Genomic DNA, 25,724 nt, shown 5'->3' with positions numbered 1-25,724 from the left:
TAAATAAAAGTGAAAGGGTGAGAAGTGAATGCATTTAGTCCGTGTCTGTTTCGCTAGATTGGCGAGCAGAGCCCAGTAACTTACTCCTGGTTGGATCGATAGATATGAGCAGAGAGCAAAGCTGCTGCTGTAATAATTGAATCTGGTCACACAGAGAGAGTGAAAAGCACCAGGGCAGCAAAAAGGAGCCATAACTCCACGAGATTGGAGGTAAGATTTACAATGCGTGCGATCAACAACCGAGATTCCTTCATATCTGGGTCTCCCAGAGCGGCAGGAAGCTCTGGCTTCATCCCAAAGGGACAGCAAAGGCACCTTGTAAATATTTCTATGCACCAGTGGAGTTCAGTACTGACCATCAGCACTGGGATCGATGTGCTGGAGTCTTGAATAGCGAAAGAAGACACAGGTACCCACATGAATGTATCTGCTGTGCTCAATGTACAAAATAACATATTAGCTGTCTCACACTTCCCCATGCAAGTGCGCAAATACGTCCGGGCAAAATAGGAAAATGTCATCTGCATGAGAATGAATTATGCTTCATACTTTGTTTTGTATACACTGTGTATTGTTAAGCCTTGGGGCAGCCCTTTCTGGTGGCAGTTTCATGCTTCATCAACTAAAACAAACCCCCCTCGCGTGACATTTTCTATTCGGACTTTTTCCGTACTTTCTGTTATTGCAGTCACTTACTTGGGGCGGCAAGCATTTTGTTTTTATGATGGGTGGAGATCCTGGGATGGAGAAAGGCACTTTTATCCACAGCAGACAACCCCCCTCAGTCTCTCCGCATCCCACTCCACCCACCTTCACCCCCCTCTCCTTCACTCCTTCTCGCCTTGTCCCAGTCATGAAGAAGTGAAGATGGGCTGTGGCATTGGCTGCCATTCAGCTCTGACTCCCTCATCGGCCCCACAGAATGCCTTTCAGGGATCCCCCAGAGTAACAACTGCTGTGTTTTATTACAGCGTGAAATGGGGAGTGAAAGAGCGCTATGGATATTCCTGCTTAACCATGCGGAATGTGTCACCATTGGGCAGGACGATAAGAGGACAAATGGGAAATCAGATGGCGAAACGCTAACAACTCTGGTGTAGCGCTCGTGTTTACATCTTTAAGAAAGGCATTCGTGCCTTTTTTTGGGGTGAAATTTGTCTTGAAATATGTTAACATTGCACAGCCCAATTACATGCATTCCTTGTGCAGCTCTAACAGATGGTAGCAGTGTTGCCAGCCGGAGCGATTTGCTTGAGGGAGACCCAATGCTGGCACCCACACCCCGCTCATAGGCTGTCCAGCTCCGTCATGCTCTCCGCTCTGGTTCCGCTGAGGATTTTCCCAGAATTTGTGCCAAAAGTAAAACACTAGATATTAGCAGCAAAAGATGTGCAAATGTTTAAGGGTTCCGTTGATAACAGCGACACTCGACAAATGGTATTTATTTGGTTCGTTGCAATTCGAGCCCAAACATAAAAGTGATTTATATTTCAAGTGGCGCAAAGAAGATGCACAAGACTGTACATAAAATCAAATTTGGCTCCATGTCAAGCATTTTAACGTGGTTTAGATTGATCACCAAACTGTGTAAATAGGAATCAGGCACTTGATTGATGAGAGCACCTTTGTAATTATATCCTGCTGTCCTATTTGCTTTGGCAAGACATCTGTCGTCGGCCCTCCTCTTCCTTGCTTAAATGTCAGGTTGTGGGTGTGGCTGTGGAGAAATGCTGACAGATTGTCAGTTTTCAGAACACCTGTGGGGAGCTCTCTGTCTCAACACAGATGTCTATCTTTTATTAAGGGTGTCGTTTATGATCCACCGGCCCGTTCAGCAAAAAAACAACTGTCCGGGTAAGTTTGAAAATTCCTGGTACAGTTCAATTGGTTTTTCTTTGTTGTGTTGGAAGTTTTGCCCTGAAGAGTGAGAAAGAGGGAGAGAGAGAGAAAAAAGAAGCTTGCTGGGTGAGACAACACTAAACACGCAGCCAGCATTCTGATCCGTGTCGCAATATTCTCGGTACGCTGTGTGCTGTGTTAATTCATGCAGCTTGGCACACAAGCCCGAGCATCTCGAGGTAGTGCTGATTCTATTTTCACTTAGTAGTTATTGTTGTGAAGCAGTGATGGATTCATCTTCCAGAAAAGCTGCCGGAATGCATTCAGTCCCTGCACACAAGATCTTTCAATGAGTAAAATGAGCTTGATCCCCGGGCTTATGTGTGTATGTTTAGTGATTTGTAGAGGGGATTTGGGAGCTTTAACATGTGCGTCTACTGGTGGAATGCCCTTTAGACACCGGTGCGGCGCTCAGTTACCACCTCATTGTTGCAGCATTATGCTTCTACAAGCCTGGCATGCTGCTGCTGCTGCTGTACCACAGGCTCTTCTCCCACAGGACACATCTGAGAACAGAATTAATGATATAAGGTTACCATATTATTAATAGCAGATGATTTTAAAGCTGCACACACAGAGGCCTAACTTGGGCAGTGCAGCTTAGGTCGTATGTCATATTAAATCCCTGAAGTGTTACAGTGGTTTCACCTGATCAACTCTGTTGAAACCACATTAGCTGCTTTTGGAGCTCTCTGCTGTCATAACCCTCCAAGATGTTCATTTTTTTTTTTCTCCTCTTGGCACTCTATATTTCATATTACTGGATTGATATCTGCAAGCAAATGAGAGAATACTTTCCCTCGCAGACTATTCCGCTCTCAGGCCAGCTGTTAAAGACTCAACACACCGTACATGCAGAGTTTATCTGTTGCCGGAGACGAGGCTGGTCCAAGCACAAAAAAAAAAAAAAGGCAGCATAGATGCGGTGTGTAATTGTGTGCTGGCAAACTTGGTGCACGGTCCTGATTGCAGCGTTCTTTCTCCAGAAGCAAGGTTTATGTTTCATCATGCACCCGTCCACCACACGCCATAAAAAGCAAATAAACTTTTCACTGGCGATGGTATAATAATGACAGAGCTGGCTAATGAGAGAATTAAGGAGTAATAAATACAACTCTGGACTCCTGACTGAGATGTGAAAGTTCTGACATCACCCTGAGTGTTTAATAGAGTCTCCGCTGCACAGTAGATGCCTGTACTAAACTACTTCCTGCACTGGACCTTGCATAACTCTATTATTCTCATATTATCGGGTGTCCATTTCTAAAACTGGACTCTATCCACGTCTTCTTTCCCCCTTTGCTACTGTCCTGATATAGGAGAACATGTTGAAAATGTACTATTGATACCACCTTAGCGCTGGAGCTGGTGAGAGAGTCTAAATGAAATCGGGTTGAATGAGTGACTTTGGCAGGCTGTTGGCTGGTGCGGTTTGGGCTGTTCGTAGTGCAGCGCAGATGCAGCCTGGCAGCCGTTTTGACTGAGCTTGCTCTTCTGTTTCACACCAGCAGCCAGCAACAAGAAAATATAAGACCCCAGTTTCTCTCAGTCTTGAGCCCTCCCCCGCAGGACAAATATGCCGGATTCTGTTGGATGCGCATGGCTGTTTGTGTTAAATTACATATGCTTTTATCGAATTTGATTCGTTCAGGGTGAGCGGCTGTATTTAAAGCGAAGAAGGGTATGACTTGCTTGGTAAACTTTCATTTTAAATTGTATCATCCCATTACGTCTGGCAAAATGAGTTTGAGCTACACTCACGCTGAGGTTGTTTTATCTCGTGCCTGTTTCGAGGATTCAGTGAAATGTGTTCCATGTGTTTTTAAAAAAAAAAGAAAAAAAAGAGGGAATCCCGAGAACAGTAAAGCCGAGTGTATCATTTATTAAATGCTCTCTGTTCAGAAAGGAGAAGTTAATTACCAGTGCCAGAGCGTATCAAGCCCAGACATGAGTGAGAGAAGTGGCAGGAGGAGAATGAGGTGTGGACAGTATGGGAGGCTAGTAGTGTTAAGGCGTGAAGAGCGGATCTGTCAAGGCCCACAAAACAAAACAAAAAAAAAAAAACAAACATGGGTAGATTTACAGCACAGCTTGTGTCTGTCCTCTCATAACAGACGACCTCTTTGCCCTAAGTTTGCTTTGACTTTCAATGTGCTTTGAAGGTATGCCTGGCATCTGCAACAAAAAAAGGAAGTGCCTGGGTGAGGTGTCAGTCAGGCGGCTGGGACGCGAGCACAGAATGGCACCATCACTACAGCAGCGTGTCTTTGATGTGGCGTGGTTCTTTGAAGAACTTACACTCTTCTCCTTTTTCACAGTGCCTGGAGCCCTGCAAGGAATCCTGGGACCTGAAGGAAAACCAGTGCCAAGATTTATGCGAGGTATGCCGCTACCACAAACGCTGTGGTTACCTCAGAACTGAGAGTTTGAGCTTTTTAGACCTAATGGGAAAATTCACCAAGGGGAAAGTTTGAAAGGGGGGTGTGAAGTAACTCTTTCTGCACTGTAACGACACCAAATCAAAGACATTTAATGAACTGGCTGCTTCAGTGAGTCAGAGGCTGAAATGTAAACAGGACAGTCACTGTTAAGTCAAAGAGCTGCCTGTGTGCAGCAAGTCGAGCTGGTCTTAAAAAGCAATCTGACATATATTTTTCCTCTCCTTCTCCCCCTTTCTTCTCCGTAGCCCCTTTTCCCCAAGAAGCACTATGAGTGTCTTACAAGCTGTGAGTTCTTGAAGTCGGTGGAAGGAGTGAAGCAAGGCGACTGTCCCGCTCCGGAGAAGGCCAGCGGCTTCGCTGCAGCCTGCGTGGAGAGCTGCGAGGAGGATGGAGAATGCTCGGCAGTCAAGAAGTGCTGCTCCAATGGCTGTGGCCACACATGCCAGATGCCCAAGAATCTCTACAAAGGTAAAAATTGAAAGGCAAATAAAGCTGTGTTGCATTGGGTGACATCATTCCGCAGCAACAGATTGCTAAATGTGGTTGTATTGCATCCTCAGCGTCCAAGCTGACTGCTAGTTTCACGAATGTGACGGCAAACGCTGAGCAGCTGCTTTGTTAGAAACACAACAGAGGAACAAGTGTTATATCGGTTTACAGTGCAACCGCACAAAGTCATTTCTACTTGAACTGATTTCATCATGCACATGGCACAAGTTGCTTTCCAACCACAGTGGGGCATATTAAGAACGTTGCCGGCCCGCTGAGGCGTTGCCTGTGGCTGCTCCTAACGTTTTGCTGCAATATTGAAAAGCTGATCAGTTGATTATGAACATGCAAAAGCTTGGGTGCAAAGATGCATTTTTGATTAATAATAACATTCTGTACTTTTGTTTTAAGTACATTGTGTTTATTTAGAGTGTTTTTGTTGGGTTCACAGTTCTGGCTGCCAGCGTTTTTCCAGATGAAGGCTTTTAACATCAGGCAGCACTAGTGGGTGATTAAATGGTAAAAGATAGAGGGTTATCCATTAGCTGAACTGATAATCAATAAATGGGAATGGATACTTGTAAGAATTCCTGGACCGAGTGAACCCAACCACAGTCAGTTAAAACTGGTTTTACATTGTGGTTCTTAGCAACTGGCTAATCCTAAAAGAAAAGCATAGAAAAAAAAAAAAGTTTAACTAAAATAAATGGATCCAAAACTGCAACCTAAATCAATAAGATTGGGGTCTGGAAACAACTGGTGACATCTTGTGAAAACCACAGCAGTTTTGAGTTTTTACAGTAAAGGTATTGAGACACTTTACGTATTAAAAAAGAGAAGGAAAAAAAAGGAAAAGGTAAGTATATGAGAAAATCTGTGACTAATTAAATCACAGGTGTCGAACTCCAGTCCTCGAGGGCCGGTATCCTTAAGGTTTTTGATGTCTCCACGCTCCAACACAACTGACCAAAACTTAAAAACAGGTTGACAAGAAGCTGCTGAATCAGCTGCGTTGGTGGAGGGGAAACAATAAAAACCTGCCGGATACCGGCCCTCGAGGACTGGAGTTTGACACCCCTGAATTAAATGATGAAACGTTTACATCTTTTGATACACTGCTGTATGATAAATGATAACAAGGGGCATCCCGATCTGAACCAGAGACCTACTGATCTGCAGTCAAACCAGAAAGCTAAACCTCTACATGAACACCATAGTTGCAGCCATTTATTCAAACATGTAGCTGAAACTTTTTCACATCAGAATTTGGTAACTGTTTGACAAAATTTCCTTTAGTCTTCAGGAAAAGTTCCTCCTGCCTCTTGCAAGAATTTCAAAGTTCTTCTTTAGTTCTTCTTCATTACTGTTTTGTTTCCTTAAGAATGTCTTTTTGACAGCCACCCTTCCAGGGAGACCTTTCTGATCAGGCTTCAGTGAACAGTATGTGGATCAGTTGCAGGTCCAAATGCAAGTATGAGGTCCCGTGTTGGGTCTTTGTTGTCGGTTTTTTTCCAAGTCCTCAAAGAGTTCGCTTTTAGATACTGTTTATCTGCTGTAGATATTTTTTTTTAGCCTGACTCTAGCTCTCCTCCTCTTGTCCCTTCCTGTTTCCTTCATGCTGAAATACAGCAGTTTTTCAGCCAACATCTCTATTCGCTAAAGTGCCACCAAAATCTTTAGTTGATTGAACGTAAGAAATGGGGAGAAAATGGGTTCATTACGTGTTTTCTTTTTTTTAATGAGTCAATAGTTTGTATGTCAGTGTTAAGTGGCTCTGAAAATGGTCAGGTGTGAGGACTGGAGTAAAAAAAAGCCAGTGTTTTAAGAAAAGCTGGAAGACGTATAAGATTAGAAGACAAGAATCGGTCTCCCTACAATAAGGTTCATAGGTTTGCACATCATCAGTTTGTGATGAATTGCCAACAGGAAAGAGAGCGATAATGAAATACTGAAAAGTGAGAAATCCTCAACAATTTTTTTTTTTTTTTTTTTAATAATACAAGACGATTTCCTAATTAGAAATAATGGTGTTTTAGAGCAAGCAGGGTATGATGCCCAAGGTATGTAAATGTTTGCCAGAGTGCGTTGATGCTTAATTGTCTGTGCACTTGACTCATCTCTTTATTTAATTAATGTTCAGAACTGTTTCCAAGAGGGAGCGGATTACAGTAACATGGTTCATCAGCTGAATTTGGAAATACTCCTCCTTCCCTTCTCCACATTCTTTTTTTCTTATTAGATAATTGGTTTGGTATTATATCTGGTACTGATCCTTAATGTTTTTAATGTGATTAAGTGCTGCATTTCTCTCTGCTGATCATCTATATATCTCAGTGACGCAAACGCAGATTATCCACCTCGGTTTTAACAACTTAAAGTCCTAAATCTTCATTTCATCTCTTTGCATTGTGCTTACAACCCACACAACCTTCGTGCTGATCCTGTCGTGAATTAGAATATATCTACAGTTTTGAAATCGTAGAAAAGGCTTAAAGGTTTTACAGGCAGAGATATACCCAGAATTCTTTTATTACTGTAAAACAGTTTAATAGTTCTGCCCAAAGCGACTCGATTTTTCAGTCATTGTGCGAGAGAAACCGAGGGCCCCTGAACCTGGAGTTGGAAGCTGGATGTACATTACACACACTGTCAGCAGCACACAATCGCCTGGAAGCCTGAGGCCATAACAGAGTTGGAGAGATGGAGCGGTAGAAGATGAGTTTAAATCAAGCTTTGAACTGCTGCAGTGATAGACTGTAGGGGCGTATGCTTTGAATCACACTTAGCGTGTTTTACTGTGCGTTGGGCTTTTTTAGCGTGCTGCGAGAGCGTGTGATTTGCGACTTTTTGCTTCTGCACACAGAGGAGGCGTTCTAGTATTTCTATTAGATTAGGAGAAGTCTTGAGGGACCCGATGCTGGAGAGTGTACAGCGCATTAATCTGGGAAAAGATGAAAGCCCCTTGCGAGGCTGACAATTTCCATACAGTGACCCAGTCAATGAAAACCATTCACCAAACTGTGAGACCTTCAACTCCAGCAGCATCCCCGCCGCCTCCGACCAAACACTGAGCTCACGACAGGCCGCCGTCAGCGCTGCACTTATGCTGGGTTGCACAGGAGAAAGTCAGCGTGAAATTTCTGTCCTGGTCCTCGGTGTTAAAGGTCTAATTAGTTACTCATGGTTTGAAGGGCGTAATTGTTTCTGTGTGTGCTCGAGTACGTTTGCAGTCTTCACCGTGATGAGCAGCGATGCTGGAAGTCATTAACAAACACAAGCGGGAAGAAATTGAGCGTTTCCCCTACTGAGATCGCTCTCAGATGTGTGTGTGTTCAGGTTAAGGTCCCTCCGCTCATGAGCATGCCCCCCCCCCCCTCCCAACTGAAAAACTTCAGTCTTCCAGATCTCTGAGACCTCAGACCCCCATGGAGCTTTTGATGTGTAACAAAGTCTCGTCTTCTTTTTACAAAGTTTTATTTGAGGAGATGTGCCTTTTTAATAAAATATGATCTTGTATAGAAATATCTGGCTTGTTAGGATTAAAATGTCTTGCGTTTCATGTCTGTTGCTTTAGTTCTTCTTGTTGTTCTGTTTTCTTTCTGATTTTCTTTTTTGTTCAAAGAAGCAGCAACACATGTGATGTAACACAACTTGTTTTGCAAGTTCCCTGATCAAAAGCAGCTTTACATTTATAGTGAGGAGAACGTTGACGTCGGATTCAAATAAAATCCTGTCTTGTTCACGCTGTCACTACAAGTCCGCCGGTTGATCACATCCATATCTTGTTTCATTGGGAATCAAACGTTTCACAGTGTTTGCAGGGTTTTCCACAACCCTTGTAATTAGAACGAGACATTATGACAGTATGTGCGTGAGTATTGAGAATTATATTCCAGGAGTGTAATTGTTGGCGTGATATAGACATGAATAAATGCCGTACTTGATTTTTTGCTTCTACAACAGTTACATCATGCTTTGGACTACACTTTTTTTTTATTTTGTTTTTGGAGCCGAACCTGACCAAAAAGTTATCTTTGGAAAAAAGCAACCTAAAGAGAAAGTGTGTTCTTTGTTCTCTGACGTGCAACTGGATGGGAGGGATGGCGTGTGTTGGTGTTTTTTTCTGAGCAAGCTTGTGTGACTTTGTGGGAGGATGAGCGAAGACAGAGGGAGGAGAAGAAGAATGCTGCGGTTACCTCTGTGTTGATTATCGCGCAGGAAATGTGACGCGTCTGTTCGCGCGTGCAGGCACGCACACACACACAAGCACGCACTGCTGTGGAGCTGTGAAACCGCAGCACAATGACCCCCAGCTGTTAGTATGCAGAGAGCTGCTCTGAAGGGGGGGGGGGACCAAAGAAAGTACTGGCTTTGCATATATATATATATATACACGACTTAAGGCCTCCTCCTCCATCTACGAGGGTTTTGTGCACCCATCACTTTTACATGCAGCGTATAAAGATTGAATAGAGATATAAGCAGATCATATGCTCTGAAAGCAAAACACAGCCTTGATGATGTTGTTTACCAACGTGCGGCGCAGTAGCCTTGAGCATGCAGTGATGCTCTTCATAAAAAGTGAGGCAGCAGTGGGCGACGGAGGTCCAACATAACGCTCTGAAGTCCTTGGTGATTTATTGAGAACTGGGGAATTTGTTGAGCCTCTCTCCTGTACTTCCAAACTTGCTTTTCCAATCTCCATCTCATTATCGCTGTGCCCGATGCTCAATCAACAACTCACTACGTCTCCACTGCAATAAATCTACTTGAGAGAGTCAGGCTGACTTGGCTGAGTGTTTGGCTCAGTCCCGCACTTAATAAAGCTTTAATTTATTGCACATGGCCGAGTCGACTTTGTCTGAATAGCTAAATGTGAAGTTTAATGATGCAAATTAACCTTCCATACATGTGTGCATGTCTATCCTGCTGTATTTTCTACCTGTTAGAGACAGAAAATACCTAAATGTAAACCGTGTATAGCACAGCTACTAAAACACTAAAACCCCTGGCCCTGGCCAGGAAATATCCCAAGCTGTCACAGCGGAAAGATAATGCTGTTGACCCACAGCAGGTATTAAATCTATTGCCATGAGGTCATGTCTCGTTTTCAGACTTGTATCTCCGTTGGTGTTGTCATTTGTCTTTCCACTGATTATTCATCCGAGAGAAGAGGAGAGCAAATTTTATCAGCCAGTGTTCCACGCTGAGATGATATTAAGTCATCTTTTATGTTTTAGGAGTCCCCCTGAAGCCGAGGAAGGAGCTGGTGTTTGTGGAGCAGCCGTCAGGCCAGCTGGAGATCCGCTGGTCTTCCAAGTTCAACATCTCCGTGGAGCCCGTCCTCTACGTGGTGCAGCGCCGCTGGAACTACGGCATCCATCCAAGCGAGGACGATGCTACAGAGTGGCAAACCGTGGCCCAGGTAGAGACAAATAAGTATGCGTCAGTCAGTCAATAAGATCCCATTTAGATCCCATCAGATTCCCCACATGCTGCAGCTGGAGAACTGCACCACGCCAGCACATTCCTCCCAGTCGCTGCATCTTTGAAAGTTTGGCAAAGAGAAACACACAGATGACTGATGTGGCAGCAACCTCACATGAGGCTATGACCCCGCATAAACCCTGACCCCTGTGGTTTCTCCCCCCCCCCCCCCCATCTGTTCCTCAGACTGCGGAGGAACGCATCCAACTGGCTGACATCAGAGCAAGCAGATGGTACCAGTTCAGAGTTGCAGCAGTAAATGTCCACGGGACTCGTGGCTTCACTGCACCCAGCAAACACTTCCGCTCCTCCAGAGGTGTGTGTGTGTGTGTGTGTGTGTGTGTGTGTGTGTGTGTGTGTGTGTGTGTTTGCATGTTCATTTGCATGTTTGTGTGTGGCCTTTCTTTGTGTGTAAGGCCCAATTTGACACTCACTGCCCTCCGTATGTTTAGTTGGGCCCTTGGATCAGGTGGAAGCTTTGAGATTTTGACTTTGCCTTAATGGTCATACAAAGCAAACTTACGCGAGATAAACTTGCCGTTTTACTAATTCAAAATAATTTTAAAAGATTATTCTGTAAAACGATGCTGTTTTGGTTAGCTTTACATGTTTTTCTGAGGAGTACAAGTCACTTTTCTTCTTAACTGCCCAGCCATGTGACTCCACAGAGCAGTAGCAGACTGTTTATGACTAAATCATGACTCCTAAAGCCAAACATACGTCAGGCAAATTTGGCTTATGGTGTTCGCGCTGCTTAAGTGTGTTTATTTAAAAGAGTATTTGGGTTATAAAACTGGTAAATTCTTTCAGGCATCTCATTAACCTGAACTGTAAATAAGTGCAGCCGCTCTGCAGTTTCCACACATTTACCCAGCCAGCTAAATGACGTTCATGCTGATGCCAAGTAGACTCCAAGTAATGAGGGACAGAATGTGCACAGCATTTCTTTTTTGTGTTGCAATGAAATCTACATTTATCTTTAATGAAAATTAAATTAAATTAAATTAAAAGCATTCTATTTATCCCAGAAGGAAATTAGAGTATTTTAAATAAAAATAAAACAATAGTAATAAATAAGGGGAAGATATTGCCTTTTCAATGTTGCAACCTCACATTACCTTGTGTCAACGTAAGCGGTCTACGTGCCAAACGAATATGTGACAGCTGTGATATTTATGTGTAGTAGCAGGGCCGGATTAAAAGTGCACAGGCCCCTGGGCCCAGAGTGTTCCAGGGGCCCCGTTTCACACCATAACATGGTAAAAATTGTGAATGATACACTGTGAAACGACATTTCTAACATCTCAGACAGTGGTACCAGTAGCAATACACAAAACACTGTGGTGTAACTATCTGGCTTTTATATACATTTTGTTTAATTTCCAAACTGCTTGTGTATACCCTACGTGGGCTCCACATGGGCTCCAAGTGGACGTGGGCCCCTGAGCCCATGCCCATAATGCCCATTGGATAATCCGGCCTTGTGTAGTGGAGTCTAGTCTGTAGACTCTGTCCCGTCTTGTAGATGGCCTCTGTGTTGCTTTCCAGTCTAGCTGAGCTTTAAGGTATTTGCATTCCTCCACCACCTCTATCTCTTCTTCCAGGATGTAGACTGTGTTTTGTTGACTTTTGTTTCCTCTGAAGTCAACAATCATCTCTCGTGTTGTTTGTATTCGAGGTGAAGTGATTGTTTCCACACCATCTCACCAACTGATAACAGTTCTCTGCATTCAGCTTTGTGTCCATCACTGACACGTCCCACAGCTTCAGAGGAATCAGAGTATTTCTGCAGATGACAGGACTCATGGTAGTATTAGAAGTCTGAGGTGTACAGTGTGAAGCGATATGGTGAGAATACAGTCTCTTGTGGTGCTGCTTTGTTGTTGACCACCATCTAAGGTGGATTTTTACACACAACTCCCCTTTATAGGAGGTTTTTATATGGTTGCCTCAGGTTAGACAACAAGTTCTGATGGTATGTTGTGCTACTGTAAGACTCTTTATGGCATGTTTGACAATGGGCACATTGGAAAGCAGATGGCATTTGTTCATGTTACATATTCTTGTCTTGTGGTTTCTGGAGATCGCAGGTTTATTTCAACATCCGATCTGATCCAGATTGAATAGCTTGCCATGTTGACTTAAGGCCAGTTGCCCCCATTTTACCCATTAGCAATCCTGAGTTTAATATGTGTATACATTTGTCATGTGAAATATACACAAACCTAAAAAAAAAAAAAGGCATTCACCATGACTATTTTATGTCAAATATTAGAACCAGTGCTGCATAAATGAAGTATTACCATGTTTGGTGATGTGTTGACCTGTGCTGTCAGTCCTTCATCATACATTTGCTCCCAGGAAAATTGTGCACGGCTGTTAGACAGACGCAGACACCAGGTGGGAGAAAGATTCTGCTGCAAGGGATGGAAACCGATCTCCAATCAGGCCAATCAGCGCCAGAATGTTGATAGATTGATGAGAGCTGTCATGGTTTTGATGAACCCCTAGTCATTTTGTCATGCCATTGTTATTTATACAGTCCAACCATTTCATCTGAATGTAATTTTGCACCACCATACTTTTGTTAGGGCAATTTGTAAGTGCTTTATTTATTTTGCGCTGCTGACATCAGCCGGTATGGAGACCTGATGTGTCCGGTAGTGTTTGTGGACTGGATTAAATGTGTTTCAGGTGGGCGAGGGTTGGGAAGAGGAGAGCATGAATCATTTTGTCATTACAGGATCATTCCCTCTGGCCTGGCGTGTAGCTCTGTCTGTCTGTCTGTCCTCATGCACCGGGGCTGGCAGCAGGCTGGGTCGCAGCACATATGGTTAGGTTCAGGACCAAATTTGGTCACATTAGAGTGTAGGAATGTGGAGTGTGCAAGCCAAAGTGAGCGGCCTGTGTTTGTTAACCCTTGACCTTAGCCCTCCGTGCTGCTGAACGCTCATAGAAATGACATGGCACCTGTCATAACATCGCATGGCAGATAGTCAGTGGAGGGCTAATTACTTTACACAATCATTTACAAGTGCAACCACCCCACATCTAACCCCTTCCCATTCGACACCCACACCCCCTCCTTTTTCAGCTGGGTGGTGAAAGTTGTCTAATACACACTAATACACACTGAAATTAAACTTGCAAGAATCCCGTCCTGGCACATAATTTGTCTCACATAGAAGTTAAGACTTGCTTTGTCTTCCTTCATAAGTGTTCCCAGATGAATTCAAATGTTTCTTCTGCGCCATACCTTCAGATCCATCTGCCCCTCCCAGCCCTACCAGTCTGCATGTCACCAATGTGACACTGGGCGATGAAGGCCTGGTGACAGTTCGTCTGAACTGGACTCTGCCAGAGGAGCCGGATATTCCCATACATCACTACAAAGTGTTCTGGAGCTGGACCGTGCCAACCAAGTCGATGGTGCCATCCAAGAAGAAAAGGAGAAAGACCACCAATGGGGTAATCCTCTCACTCTGTCCCAGTCTCATGTTTTTTTTTTCTTTCTGTCTTTTCTTTATTCTTCCTCTTAGACTTCCCGGTCTCCTCTAGGACTGTTTCAGCATCTTTTTCTGTCGTCTCTCCTCCAGGTCTCTATAGAAACCTATGCAGTGAGAAAAGATAAACATGCAATAGGAGCTGCATTTATTTACATGGTCCTGCAAGGCTATCAGTCACACTCACTGATACAATGTGTTTTTCATTGTTTTAATTCCTTATGCTGATGAAAGAATTCTTACGCTGTTAAGATTTGAAGGGAAACACATTAAGTGTGATGAATTGCCCCGTTTAAAGTGATAAATCATGACTGCAGTGTCTGTGTTTCTTAAACGTCTGTCTGAATTGTTATGGGGTTTGTTCAGTCTTTACTTATAGACTTTATTCACTCATGCATGTGTTTCTTTCTTAATACCTACATTTTTCGTACATGTAATATCAGCTTCAAAATGAAGTGTTTATTTTCTTTTTGCGGTAGAAAACAAAACAAAAAAACAATTGTTAGCTCTGGGGTTAAAAAAAGCCATTGCAAAAACATCATGACTCCTGTCATTAATGCCCTTGTTATTTGTTGGAACAGTTTTTCATGCTGGAACGGTCTCAAATATTTGTTCCAGCCAGAATGAAGAAGTTTATACTCTTTCCTCTGGCAACTCAGATTCCGAAAACTCAGTTTTATTACAACAGTCAGGGTGCACTTCCTTATTTGCTCAAGTCAGACAAAACAGACAGATATTTTGACAGCATTACAAATTCTTTTTTTCCCCATCCGACTGAAGCACTGTGTCTACATGTTTAATTGACCTTACTCCTATAAGATAATTAAAATAATTTAGGATTTTTGTTTCCCATTTGGAAGATAACTTGTGAGTTTACAAACTCTGTGACCCCTCCTAAGAATTATGCCATGCAGGAATATAATTGGACCACGAAATGAATTTTTTCTTGCATGGCTGCACAATGCCACGGCTGATACGTAGACAGACCCACCAGAGGAAAACTAGCTAAGTGAAAAAGCTCCAGTCATTCCACAACTATGTCTTTCTAACAAGAGCTTCATGCTGCCTCTGAGTGGTCTCTGTTTTGTTTTTGCTTTGACTATAGATATGAAGTTAACTGCAACACACGTTTTAGGTTTGCTGCCATTTGAAAAAGCAAAAAATGTTGTTAACATCTATGTTCTTGTTGACCTGTGATATAATGGCACCAGTTGCTCAGTATCTGTGATGAGCATTTCACAAGAGACTCAAGCAGAAAGACAGATTGTCTAGACGGTCCACACGCACCTCCATAGAGTTTTCTACTGAATTAGGTTTTGAAATGCGTAACAGATGTGGTACAGAGGAGATAGAGGTGGGAGACACCAGACACTGTTGACACATGTACTACTGGTTTCCACTTTGGCACCTCAGGGCTTTGAAAGCAGCCTGCTGGTTGAGGAATGTCAAAACACAGGCAGTCAATAAGAAGAACTCATCAAGTTCACGCTGATGGTGGAATGCTGGAAGTCCAGCTCAGTGAAGAAGCCCTTGGAGGTTCTGATAACACAGCGCTCTCACAAGACCCTGAAGGCTATCTCCGCACCATGAACCTTTCTTCTCCTCCACATGTGTTCTCAATAAGCAGGGCTTTCCCACAGGCTTGCGTTGGCAGGGGTTGAGCTGAGCTGGTGCAGTGACAGGGCTTTGAAAGGAGTCTCTAGTGACAGTGTGGTAATGTACAAATGCCAACATCCAAGCTTTTTCTGTTGTCACAGGCTCAAAACTGGGTGGATCTGGAGGGACTGCAGCAAAACAGCAGTTACACCGTGGAGCTGCAAGCTGTCACATATTGGGGACAGGTGCGACTGAAGAGCTCCAAGGCTTCTCTCCACTTCAGTACCGCACAGAATAACGAATCAGGTAAACACCAGGGCAAATATTGTTTTCTTCATTAAGTTGTCAGACTTTGGTTGTAGGGAATGCAGAAAAAGTCAGTGTGAGATATTTCTACCTGTGTTGATAGTTTCAAGTATGTAACTTCTTTTTTTGTTGCATCTCGAGTTTCCCTGTGCTTTTTGCACCCAGACCCTGCCAAAAATAATCTGAAATCCTTGTCTGTACTTATGTTCCATTTAAACTTGGAAGTAAAAATTTCCGTCTTACCAGTTGGAAAATCAACTGGAACACCCCCTGAAGTTGGATTTCTGACTCTAAAAGTTGGATGAACCTCTCCAGCACTGACCTCAAAATCAAATATGGCAGCCATGTGCATAAATAGTGTTGATGTAAGAAGTGTTTATTAGTACATGTCATTTTGCGTTTCATTAAATCCATCATACACAGTACTATCAGTGGAATCATTGCTGTGGTGTTCCTATGAGAAAAATTAGGCATTATATGTTGTATGCATTTAGCTTATTTTGCCAACAGCAGCTAGCCAAGTCAGTGAGCATAGCAATTACCAAAACCTGGGTTTATGACTTCCTAACTGAACACAGTCAACTCCAGCGTGAAATCATTCCTGGCTCCGAGTTACATCTACCAAAGCAAATGGCATGCAGCATTATTGTTTAGTGCTAGCTAGCATGTCTTGGCTTTATTTCATGTGTTAGCAAGGGAATGCTAACATTAGCATTTCACTCAAAGTACCAGCCTTGCTTTCTATAGTATGTCAAATCCAAAAACTGTATGGGCACAGCCACATGGTCTGAAACATGTCTTTCTCAAAGTTGTTTAATATTTACTTTAGTAATTATGGCGACATTAGCTAAAGCGTTTAGTGACCCTCAGACGTGGATAGCAGGAAAATAAAATCCCATTACTTGGTTTATTTTTATTTTATTAAGAATAAGCAAAAAAAATTGAAACATTTTGTTTCAGTACAACAAAGGAAAGATATAGCATATAATGTGTGGCCTGTTTTTTCTTAAAAGTTAAAATAAATAGTGATTGGTAAGGGTTCGAGGCTGACAAGCCCTTACAATATTTTTCAAATTGGAAATCCAATTTCTTGTGGCCTTTTCTGTCATTTTTCTCTATCAGACAGAAAGAATTCCAAGTCAATGGAGAGGGTTGTTTTTTATCCTTTTTGAGTTGAAAATATCACTCCGTAAGTCCTCTCTCTTTTGTCCAAATATGGTCACTTTTGTCTCCAAAAGAACCAAGTATGACAAGCAAATGCCAAACTAGAAGCAACAAAACAAAAACCAACCAGGGGTGAAAAAAAAAACAACAAATTTTAATGACATCTAAATATTCACAAAATATGCATTTAAATCACTTGCATAACCATGCACCACCTGAAATCAGCCAAATTCTGGATGAAGCTGTAGTTTCCCGATTGCAGACCCGCATGGGACTGACTGGGGCAGCCAAACAAAATTCCATATTGTTTGGTTCCTTTTTCATTTTTGTCTCTCATGAGTTTAGTTTCCCTAAATTACAGAAAGAGCAAACAATCATCATGAGCATTAGAAAATGAGTGGCCAAAGTACGCTGTCAGCACATCTGTACTCATTCGTACGTCATGCATATTTAGGCAGTAGGCCTTAGTGGAATGAGTGTGATTTCTTTTTCATGTGTGGCCCTAGAAGGACTAAAACCACCAACATTAGCGGCATTGTGTGTGTGAATGTGTGTAACCCTTCAGTTACAACAATTCATGCATAAAGAACCAGTTATTCTTCACATTATTCTCTGCTCTGATCTTACAAAGACACAATTGTGTGTTGCAGTTACCATACTGAAGTGTGCCATAACACTGTCACTGTCGTATCTTAGCTACAGAACTAAACATTTTCCTCTTCTCTTCCCAGCAAAATTGGTGCTTAAGTCAAAGAAGGAGGATATATCCCCTCTCAGTTCAACCCTGGCCAAACGCCCCTCTGGCCCTCTTGAAGTAGGCACGCCCTTCTACCAGGACGGTCAGCTACAGGTCCGTGTATACTGGAAAAAACGGGGAGGTAAGCACTCTGATTTTAAGCTTTATTTGAATTTAAGTAGCACCCCATTATACCCACAAATCAGTCATCTGAACCGTATTAAAATGTTATTACTGAGTTTCACTTGCTTAAACAATGATGAATCCCCCTTACAACTGTGGTATCATATGGTGTAAATAAAACAATGTGTCTGAGTGCTCTCCTACGTAGGTAAAATCTGCACATATGCTGGCAGTGAGGAGCCACCGTTTTGTAAAGAACAATAAACAGAGCTAGAGCCCAGCTGCGTTTAATAGACGCTCACATCAGCATTGAAGTGGCTTGTTCTACAAGACCTGATGTCATGGCAAGCAGACATGGTGGTGGGTTGCACCATCACAAGGGGTTAAAGACCCCAGGAAGGCCTGTCCCACTGGCATCCATTCCCCAACCTTCTGTTTAGAGCAGAGTGAAAGTATGGAAACCTTGAAAGCCATGCTCTCAGGGTAACCTGTCAAGTCCCATTCACTGGTCTGTGTTATGTTACTAATATATGTCATCGCCCAAGCCAAGCTCCACATCTTAGAGTCAAGAATGCAAACCCTGGCTGAAAGAAAGGCCTGGTGAGACCCCAACTGCTGAATCAGAGTGAGGAGAGCCTTGGGATGGAATTGGCGCAGAGCTGTTAGCGAGATTGGCCTGTGCTCAGTGAGCTGAGTGATGCTGACGGGGATCAAGCATGGCTGGGGAATCACTGTGCCGCATAGCAGAGTTAATCTGGGGCTTGCTTCTTTTTCTGCCTCTTGTTTTGTGGTCTTGGTCCATGGTGTGTCTGCCACAACCTCTTATTAGTCTGAGGGATGGCCTTGCTTTCCACTAATGTAAACATACAGACACACAGATGGCCTGGAAAGCTGGAGTCTCTGGACATCTGGTTTGTGTGATAGAGAAGGGGACAGGTTAACTGAACCATGATTAAACTCTCACTCATTGTCTCTGTGATCCAAAGCAGCCCGGTCTCTGGATTGTCTCCAGCAGACAAAATAGAAGCATACACTACACCGGCTCAGATAATATATCTCTGTCTGCCGTGCACTCAGACAATAGCCAGCAGTTTGGCGGTGGCTGGACTTCTGAAGCTTGCCTCGAGTCATGATTTATCGAACACTGCTTAGGTTCTGTTCTCCACCTGATTTCCATGTCCTATTTCTTGTTTTACATACCACTTCCCCTCTCCGTCAGATCCGGCTAAGCCTATCTTGTTTACTTTTTCCTGATTTCCCGGTTCCCTTTAATTTCTCTCTTCTGCTTCCAAAGACCTCAAGGGTTTCAAGTGCCAGATCTGTCTAAGTCTTCAAAGGACCCCTTTTATCTCCCCATTACAACTCAGGCTCCCGCTGAAGGGTGAACATAGCATAACTCAATTATTAATTGTAGAAGAATTTAAAAAATCTAAGCAACATGGCTGAATTAATAATAAATCTTGTAACACAAGCTGATGGCAGATAAACAGTGCTGATGAGTTTATGTGGCGCTACAGCACCATAATGAAGGAAATGCTGCTGTAATCTGCAGCCGAGCTGATGAACCTGAACAAGACCAAGGCTGGTTCTTTACTCTTAAGAGGCGAGATTATCTGGCTCATTAAACGTTGCCTACAGCAGGCAAAATGAAAAGTTTGGGGAAACAGGGAAGTTATAATTGATAAGCTAATAAGGATGTAGAGAAGGAAGCGCTTTTAAGTTTTTGTTTTTAGAGATGTACTTTGTCATGAGCACCAAATGGAAATGATGATTGGAGATCTCAGATAGGAGATGTTGTAATCTGGGAGATTGCCATCAGTTTATCGTTTAAGCCTGTCAGATTCATATCAGACTAATGCTCTGTGGAGGCAGTGCAGTGATGAAATGTAACAAAGCAGACTTGAGTTCAATATTGCTCTGAGGTTGAGTTTGAAAACATCTCTTCATTGCACGAGAAGAGGGGCACATGTGTTGTTCTTTTTGTACCACTGGATTTATTTGATCACAACAGCAGCACCAGCCTTTATTTAATCTATTTTTTATGTGTATTTGTAGTCTGGGAGCAATCTGTAGACATAGTTGTCAAAGAGCTGAATGATCCAGTGGCTAGCGTAATCTGATATTTTAGCTAATCTACAGATCATCTAGTGTTTAGCTTGTTTTGAGTCCATTTCTGTATGAATGCAAAATCAAGGTTTGGCCATGCTGAGTTTCTATGGAACCCTTGAATTATACACTCCTAAATAATCTGTGTAGTATTAGACATAAATGCATGTGAAAACATTGCAATGATACAGGACTCTAAAGGTTAAGAAGCTAATTCATTAATTGTTTACGTGACTGACAATTTTTTTCTCTGATAATCAAAACAAAAACGTAGTCTGAGTCGTTGTTTACCTTTTATGATGAACAGAGGCTTCATGATCAAAACCAGCTTGTTCTTTCTCTATTACAATGCAAAATGCATCCTTGTAACAGAGCATGTTTGTCTTTGTTAAGATTCAGATGAAGGCTCTGCTAAGTCATTCTTTTACCGCTTCATTTTGCAATTCCTCCTCTCATCCTTCTGTTTTCCCCAGATCCCGCTGTAAGTCGCTACCACGTCCAGTGGGTGCCTGAGTACTGCAGCCACAATGAGACCCGAGGACCAGAGAAATCTGTCACGCAGGTTAGTCTCCAGGCGATCCATTTTCAGAGTTTGGCGCGGAGAGCTATGGCTTGATCAGCAACTCTGCGCTATGCAGAGCACGCTCCTAACCTTTTGTCTGATGCTCAGAAAGGACAGCTCCACTGAAGAAAACAGCTCCACTGAGCGAAGCTGAAGCCCTGTTGCGTTGGATCTGTGCAAATCATCGGCCGTTGTTTTGAACATTATGAATCAGTAATTATGGTCAGGCATGTGGTGTGTAGGCCAATAAAACACTCTTACTTCAACAATGTGTCCCAGAAAAGGGGGTCCATTCACCTCCATTCATGCTATTGTGTAAGCTATGTTAGGCTTTGTCTTAGGATGGACTAGAGAAAGTGAGGGGGGGAGTGGTGGGCGCCAAACTGATGCAGGATAGCTGAGGCAATCACCACATTCCTCAGGAAGCAGCACAGTGGTTGCTAGGAAATGTACATTTTCTATAGATCACCGGGGAAGATTCCAGACTTGTGCTTTTATGTGAGCGCAGCGCCTCATTCACTTTTAATCAAAGCTGTTTCATATCTGAGAGAATACACACACCCTCTCCCAAGAGACTGCCTGTTAATGTAGGCCGTCTTTATTACTGCGAGAAATAAATCCACTCGTCAGCTGGATTTCTGTGTTTCCGCTGAGAAATGCGAAGTGTTTTTTTTTTTTTTTGTTAAGATCAATCGATGGTTAGAGCTTTTAAAATGGGGTTACAGTAAAGGACCGCCACACAGAATTCATTAACACGGATTTACAGGCCATTCTCATTTCAAATTACACACCATTCCAGTATAGTTGCTGCCTCTTATTGAAGTTCCTCTGGTGTTTATGCTTCATTTAGAAACTATGATAAATTTATATTGCTGTTTAAATAGCACAATAGTGGCCTGAACATCTACCATGTGGGTGTTCAAAGTAGTGCTGTAATGTGGAGCATGTTTCTGAGGCCTGAACAGGAATGTGAACTGCCCCGGTACGGTGTATTTAATTATCTCCGAAGCTCCGTGAGACCTGACCTGGGTGACACGTCAAAGTCATCATGGCTGAAAAATATGTTTCTGTGCTCAGGAGAACTACATCAATCTCCCAGGTCTGCTGTTCTCCTGCAAATACAAAGTCACCGTTCACTTGCTGAAGTCCAAGAGACGCTCCAAGGACGAGAGCACCACCTTCCTGACTCCGTCCTGCGCCACCCTACGAAGCAAGACTCACAAACACATCCCGTGCCCCGGGGAAGGAGGTGAGGATCCAGCTGTCTGACACATGAAGGGCGTTTCAAAATCGATCAACATTAGTGCAGACACAGTAATTAGATACCTCAGGGTGTTATCTGTTATCACGATGATGTAAAAAATCTATACAGAGTTGAAAGAGTAGGTCGACATGTCAGAAGGTTTTCCTGGCAACCAGCATCGATTTTGAGAAACCACTGTGTCCATCTTTTTCCGTACAGCTGCGGGGCCACCAAAGGTTACGGCTAAGCCGGAGAACCTGACCGCCTCCTTTTCCATCAATGATGGCAACATCACTGGGAGCTTCTTGTGGCGTGTGTCCAGGGTGGCTCCTCATCAGCGAATCACAGGCTTCCAGGTCACCTGGGCTGAGATCAACACAGAAAGCCGGCAAAACAGCTTGCCCAACAGCATCATCTCCCAGTCCCAGATCCTGCCTCCGGTAAGTCTGTTCACACTAAACCGCAGAGAGCATTAGGAATATAAACCTGCGCAGATGGAATTTTATCTTTCGCATTTACAGCTCGTGGCATCTGTTAGAGGTGACGGTGATTTTAAGATCATGTCGCTGAGGCCTTTTTTGCATGAATTTTGCGATAAGTCGTGCGATAAGCGTGCAGACAGGAACACAACTAGATCTGTGGAAGTGTTGTGTCCCACTGGAAGTTTTCTTCTCCTGCCTCATCGTGTCCAGGAGTTTTGAAAAAGCCGCTCTTTGACATAATCTGCCTCATCAACAACACGTTCCGCCTATCTGCACTTCCCAGCCTCCTGAGCTTGTCTATAAATAAAACCACCCACCGCGCATTTTATCAAGCTGGCAGCAGCCTTATGAAAACAAAACCTTTTGTTTTCGTCTGCGGCTTGCGCACAAGATGGCTGTATGTCCCGGTTTTACAGCCCGCTCAAATTAAAGTCCTGTCAAGTTCAGAGGCATGATATGTTCTTTCTTTCTGATCTCATTTTCTCCACTCCTTCCTCCTCTCTCTCTCTCTCTCTCTCTCTGCGTAGGATCATAACTTACTGGTGGTGTCCAACCTGCGGCCCTCCACCTTCTACAGATTGGAGGTGCAGGTCATAACTACTGGTGGAGAAGGTCCCGCCACTGTCAAGACCTTCCAGACACCGAGCATAATACCCACCATGCAACACCGTAAGTTATCATGCATATCTTTTTTTTCATTTTTTTTTTTTCATCACAGTTGGAAACTTTTATTTGTTTCTGGCAAATATCGGATAAGGAAAGGAACTTAACTTTACTTTTACTAGATATCAACACTAAGATAAGGGTAGATTAACCAAGAATTGAAGTCGAGAAAAGTTAAACATTCCAAACATGTTCCTCTCTAAAATTTCCCTCCGATACGACTCACAGTGTTAGGAAGACCTCGAGGTCGCACATTCCTCAGTTCCTATTAAAATACTCTGAAAGAATGTAACAAATCCATTCATTCGTTTTTCCGAGCTTTCCTTATTTTATGCAGGGTTGCAGGATGGAACAAATTATTAAATAAAAACACATTTTTAAGTGATATTTTCAACTGCTGGATACTTGGCATACTAATAGAAAGACTCAACACATATTGTACATAATGGACATCTACTCACCTACCGAGGTAATCTACTTACCTACTTATATTACCTACCAAATCTGTGTGCATGTGTGAGTCTATCCAGGACTTTGACTCTCTGATTTACACAGCAATTCAAGCATTTCTGCTATCCCTGCAAGGTAGAAAGTTGCAGAAGAATAGAATCACTGAACATAACCTCTACATTTAAGTATAATCCCTTTTGAAAATGAGCAAAAATCAATCAAAACATTATTTAATATTTGATCCAGTTTTCTACACAAAAACATCAATCAAAAGAAAGGTAATGAATTACTTATATAACAGAAGCTTCAAACTACACACAGCATGTGCATTCACTAAAATATGCAAATAAGTGCTTGAAAGATTTTATAGTTAGCTTTGCAGACTGTTAACTGGAATGTAAAATGACTGAATGGTGTGGATAGCAGAAGGATGTGTCACTTGGATGATGACATAACACACTCCATGCAAGCCTGAAACCACAGAGCGCATCAGAAATCCCAGATGAACCCTGATTTGTACTAATATCTGACAATGCGAAGTGTATCTGACAAGTCTTTGAATATTTGTGCTTTCAAGGACCCAGACTTCGGCAACACCACTCCCATCATCAGAAGCCATCGGTGGAGAGACACTGAGTGTGTGACGAGAAGCAAACCCAACAGGGAGACGTACTGGTGGCTCTCTGCTCCTGTCTGCCAGGGAAGGAAGGTGTGGAACCAAACAAATGCAGCCCACCAGACCATGAATTGATTCCTTTCCCTCCTCACCTCTACTCATGAAATGTGGGTCTATCTTCGTCAGGCTCCGCAGCCTGTCAGCTCTTCCATCTTAACCCTTCTCTCCCGACTTAGACGTCACCGGACGGGTTTGTATGTACAGTGAAATTTATACTGCGAGCGCTCATATTCTACTTCGGTTAGTGCACAGCTCCCCAACTCATCCTAGACTCATAAGGAAGTGATGAAATACCTGCTAAAATATGATCCAAGAACTTCAAAATTTGTTGTGATCCGGCTGTCACTGCGCACAACAGAAAGACCTTTTGATTGGACCGAGTAAATGCATGGTTGAAAGAAACACACTTCTGTTGGAAACTTGATTGAAGACGGTTGGATAGCAGGAAGTGCCAGAACTTGTGTTTATTCATGAAGAAGAGAAAAAGAAAAGATAAAGTAGAAATGCATCTATTTATTTTGTGTTACCCATTAAAAAGGCATTTAGACATACAGTCTGTACTGATGGATAAAGTAACTCAAGTCATCGATGTCTAACCCAGAATATCCCATGTAGTATGTTGCATGTAGTGCATTTGATTTTTTTTAGAGCTGTAAATGAATTACTTGCTTCAAATTGAAAGCTTGTAATGGTTTTGCATGACAACCGTTAGCATTCTGTTGGCATGAAATAACGTCTGTGTTCCTCATTTTCAATATGTTAGCAATCTTTCATTAACAGATTAACAAAGAATTATATTGGAAGTAACATGTAATGTTTATTAATGAAATTATAACTTGTGTGGAAATGATGAATTGTACATGTTCTTGGCTGTAGAAATATTTGTCGTGAAGCAGTCAGTGAGTGTCTATATTTATTTATGTGTGTATTACAAAGTTTGGTTTGGATGTGTGTGAATGTGTATGTTTTTTGTGTTGTAGTCTCCAAATATTTTGATCTGGAAAAATAAAAAACAAACAAACAAAAAGGGAAAAAAAAAAAAATCATGTAAAGATGTTTTGTAAAAATGGAATTGTAAATACAGTCTTATGTTACATGTTATTTTTCCATGGTAGAAACTGTACAAACTGCTAAGTAATAAAATAATCGTCAACCTGTACCCTTTGTTTGTCTAATTGAGTCTACTATGAGAAGTAAACACATTCGCTTTTGCTCCCATTGCTCAACCATTTGGCAATTAATGTTGCTTATTTTGGCTGTGAAATCCATCATGGCAGACTCGCTGTGCATCACATTCTGGGAGACTGAGACACGTGCTCTGAGAATCCAAATAAACAGGTCATCTAGCTTAACAGCCTGAGTGAATTTACCGTCGCTGAAGCTTAACGGCTGACAACATAATGCTCTGCCTCTAAGAGCATTTCAGTGTTTGACAAGTGTTAAACGCCTCCTCCGCTCAGCACCCTTTTGCTTTCATAAAATGGAGAGTGGAAATGTTTACAGAAAAATAAACATAAAAGTGACACCGATAGTGTGTATGGGTGCGTGGCGTGATGTTTGTTTTAAAGCATCGAACAGGGTTATTAGTGCAAAGCTCATGTTTAATAAATCGCAATGCAGTACATGCTGAAAAGCGTTTTTCCATGGATTTAGTCCATATCACTGTAGGTGTCCTCTGTTTGGATAGATTTATTAAACTGAACCCAGCATGATCACACTTCTTACCTGCAGTGGACCAGCATTACAGACTGTGTTGTGACTCGTTTCTTCACAATAATACATATTATATAAAGGTATA

General features: G+C 42.6%; 1 protein-coding gene across 1 annotated transcript in view; it reads left to right on the top strand.

Annotated features, from left to right (window-relative positions):
• anos1 (anosmin 1) overlaps positions 1 to 24,630 on the top strand; it is a gene marked incomplete at its 5' end in the record, with an annotated part of 44,652 nt that extends 20,022 nt beyond the window's left edge. The window contains 12 exons of the mRNA XM_079253989.1: positions 4,218 to 4,280; positions 4,586 to 4,808; positions 10,070 to 10,254; positions 10,503 to 10,632; positions 13,579 to 13,784; positions 15,577 to 15,721; positions 17,617 to 17,763; positions 20,324 to 20,412; positions 21,490 to 21,661; positions 21,875 to 22,095; positions 22,665 to 22,806; positions 23,828 to 24,630. Coding sequence (XP_079110115.1) covers positions 4,218 to 4,280; positions 4,586 to 4,808; positions 10,070 to 10,254; positions 10,503 to 10,632; positions 13,579 to 13,784; positions 15,577 to 15,721; positions 17,617 to 17,763; positions 20,324 to 20,412; positions 21,490 to 21,661; positions 21,875 to 22,095; positions 22,665 to 22,806; positions 23,828 to 23,886 — 1,782 coding nt within the window. The 3' untranslated portion in view covers positions 23,887 to 24,630. The remainder of the gene's footprint in view (positions 1 to 4,217; positions 4,281 to 4,585; positions 4,809 to 10,069; positions 10,255 to 10,502; positions 10,633 to 13,578; positions 13,785 to 15,576; positions 15,722 to 17,616; positions 17,764 to 20,323; positions 20,413 to 21,489; positions 21,662 to 21,874; positions 22,096 to 22,664; positions 22,807 to 23,827) is intronic.
• Between the last annotated feature and the right edge of the window lie 1,094 nt (positions 24,631 to 25,724).

Source organism: Telmatherina bonti (assembly GCF_933228915.1).
Source record: "Telmatherina bonti genome assembly, chromosome: 15".
In the NCBI taxonomy this organism is placed as follows: Eukaryota; Metazoa; Chordata; class Actinopteri; order Atheriniformes; family Telmatherinidae; genus Telmatherina; species Telmatherina bonti.
The sequence above is the reverse complement of the archived record's forward strand: the minus strand, read 5'-3'. Positions and strand labels throughout refer to the sequence as shown.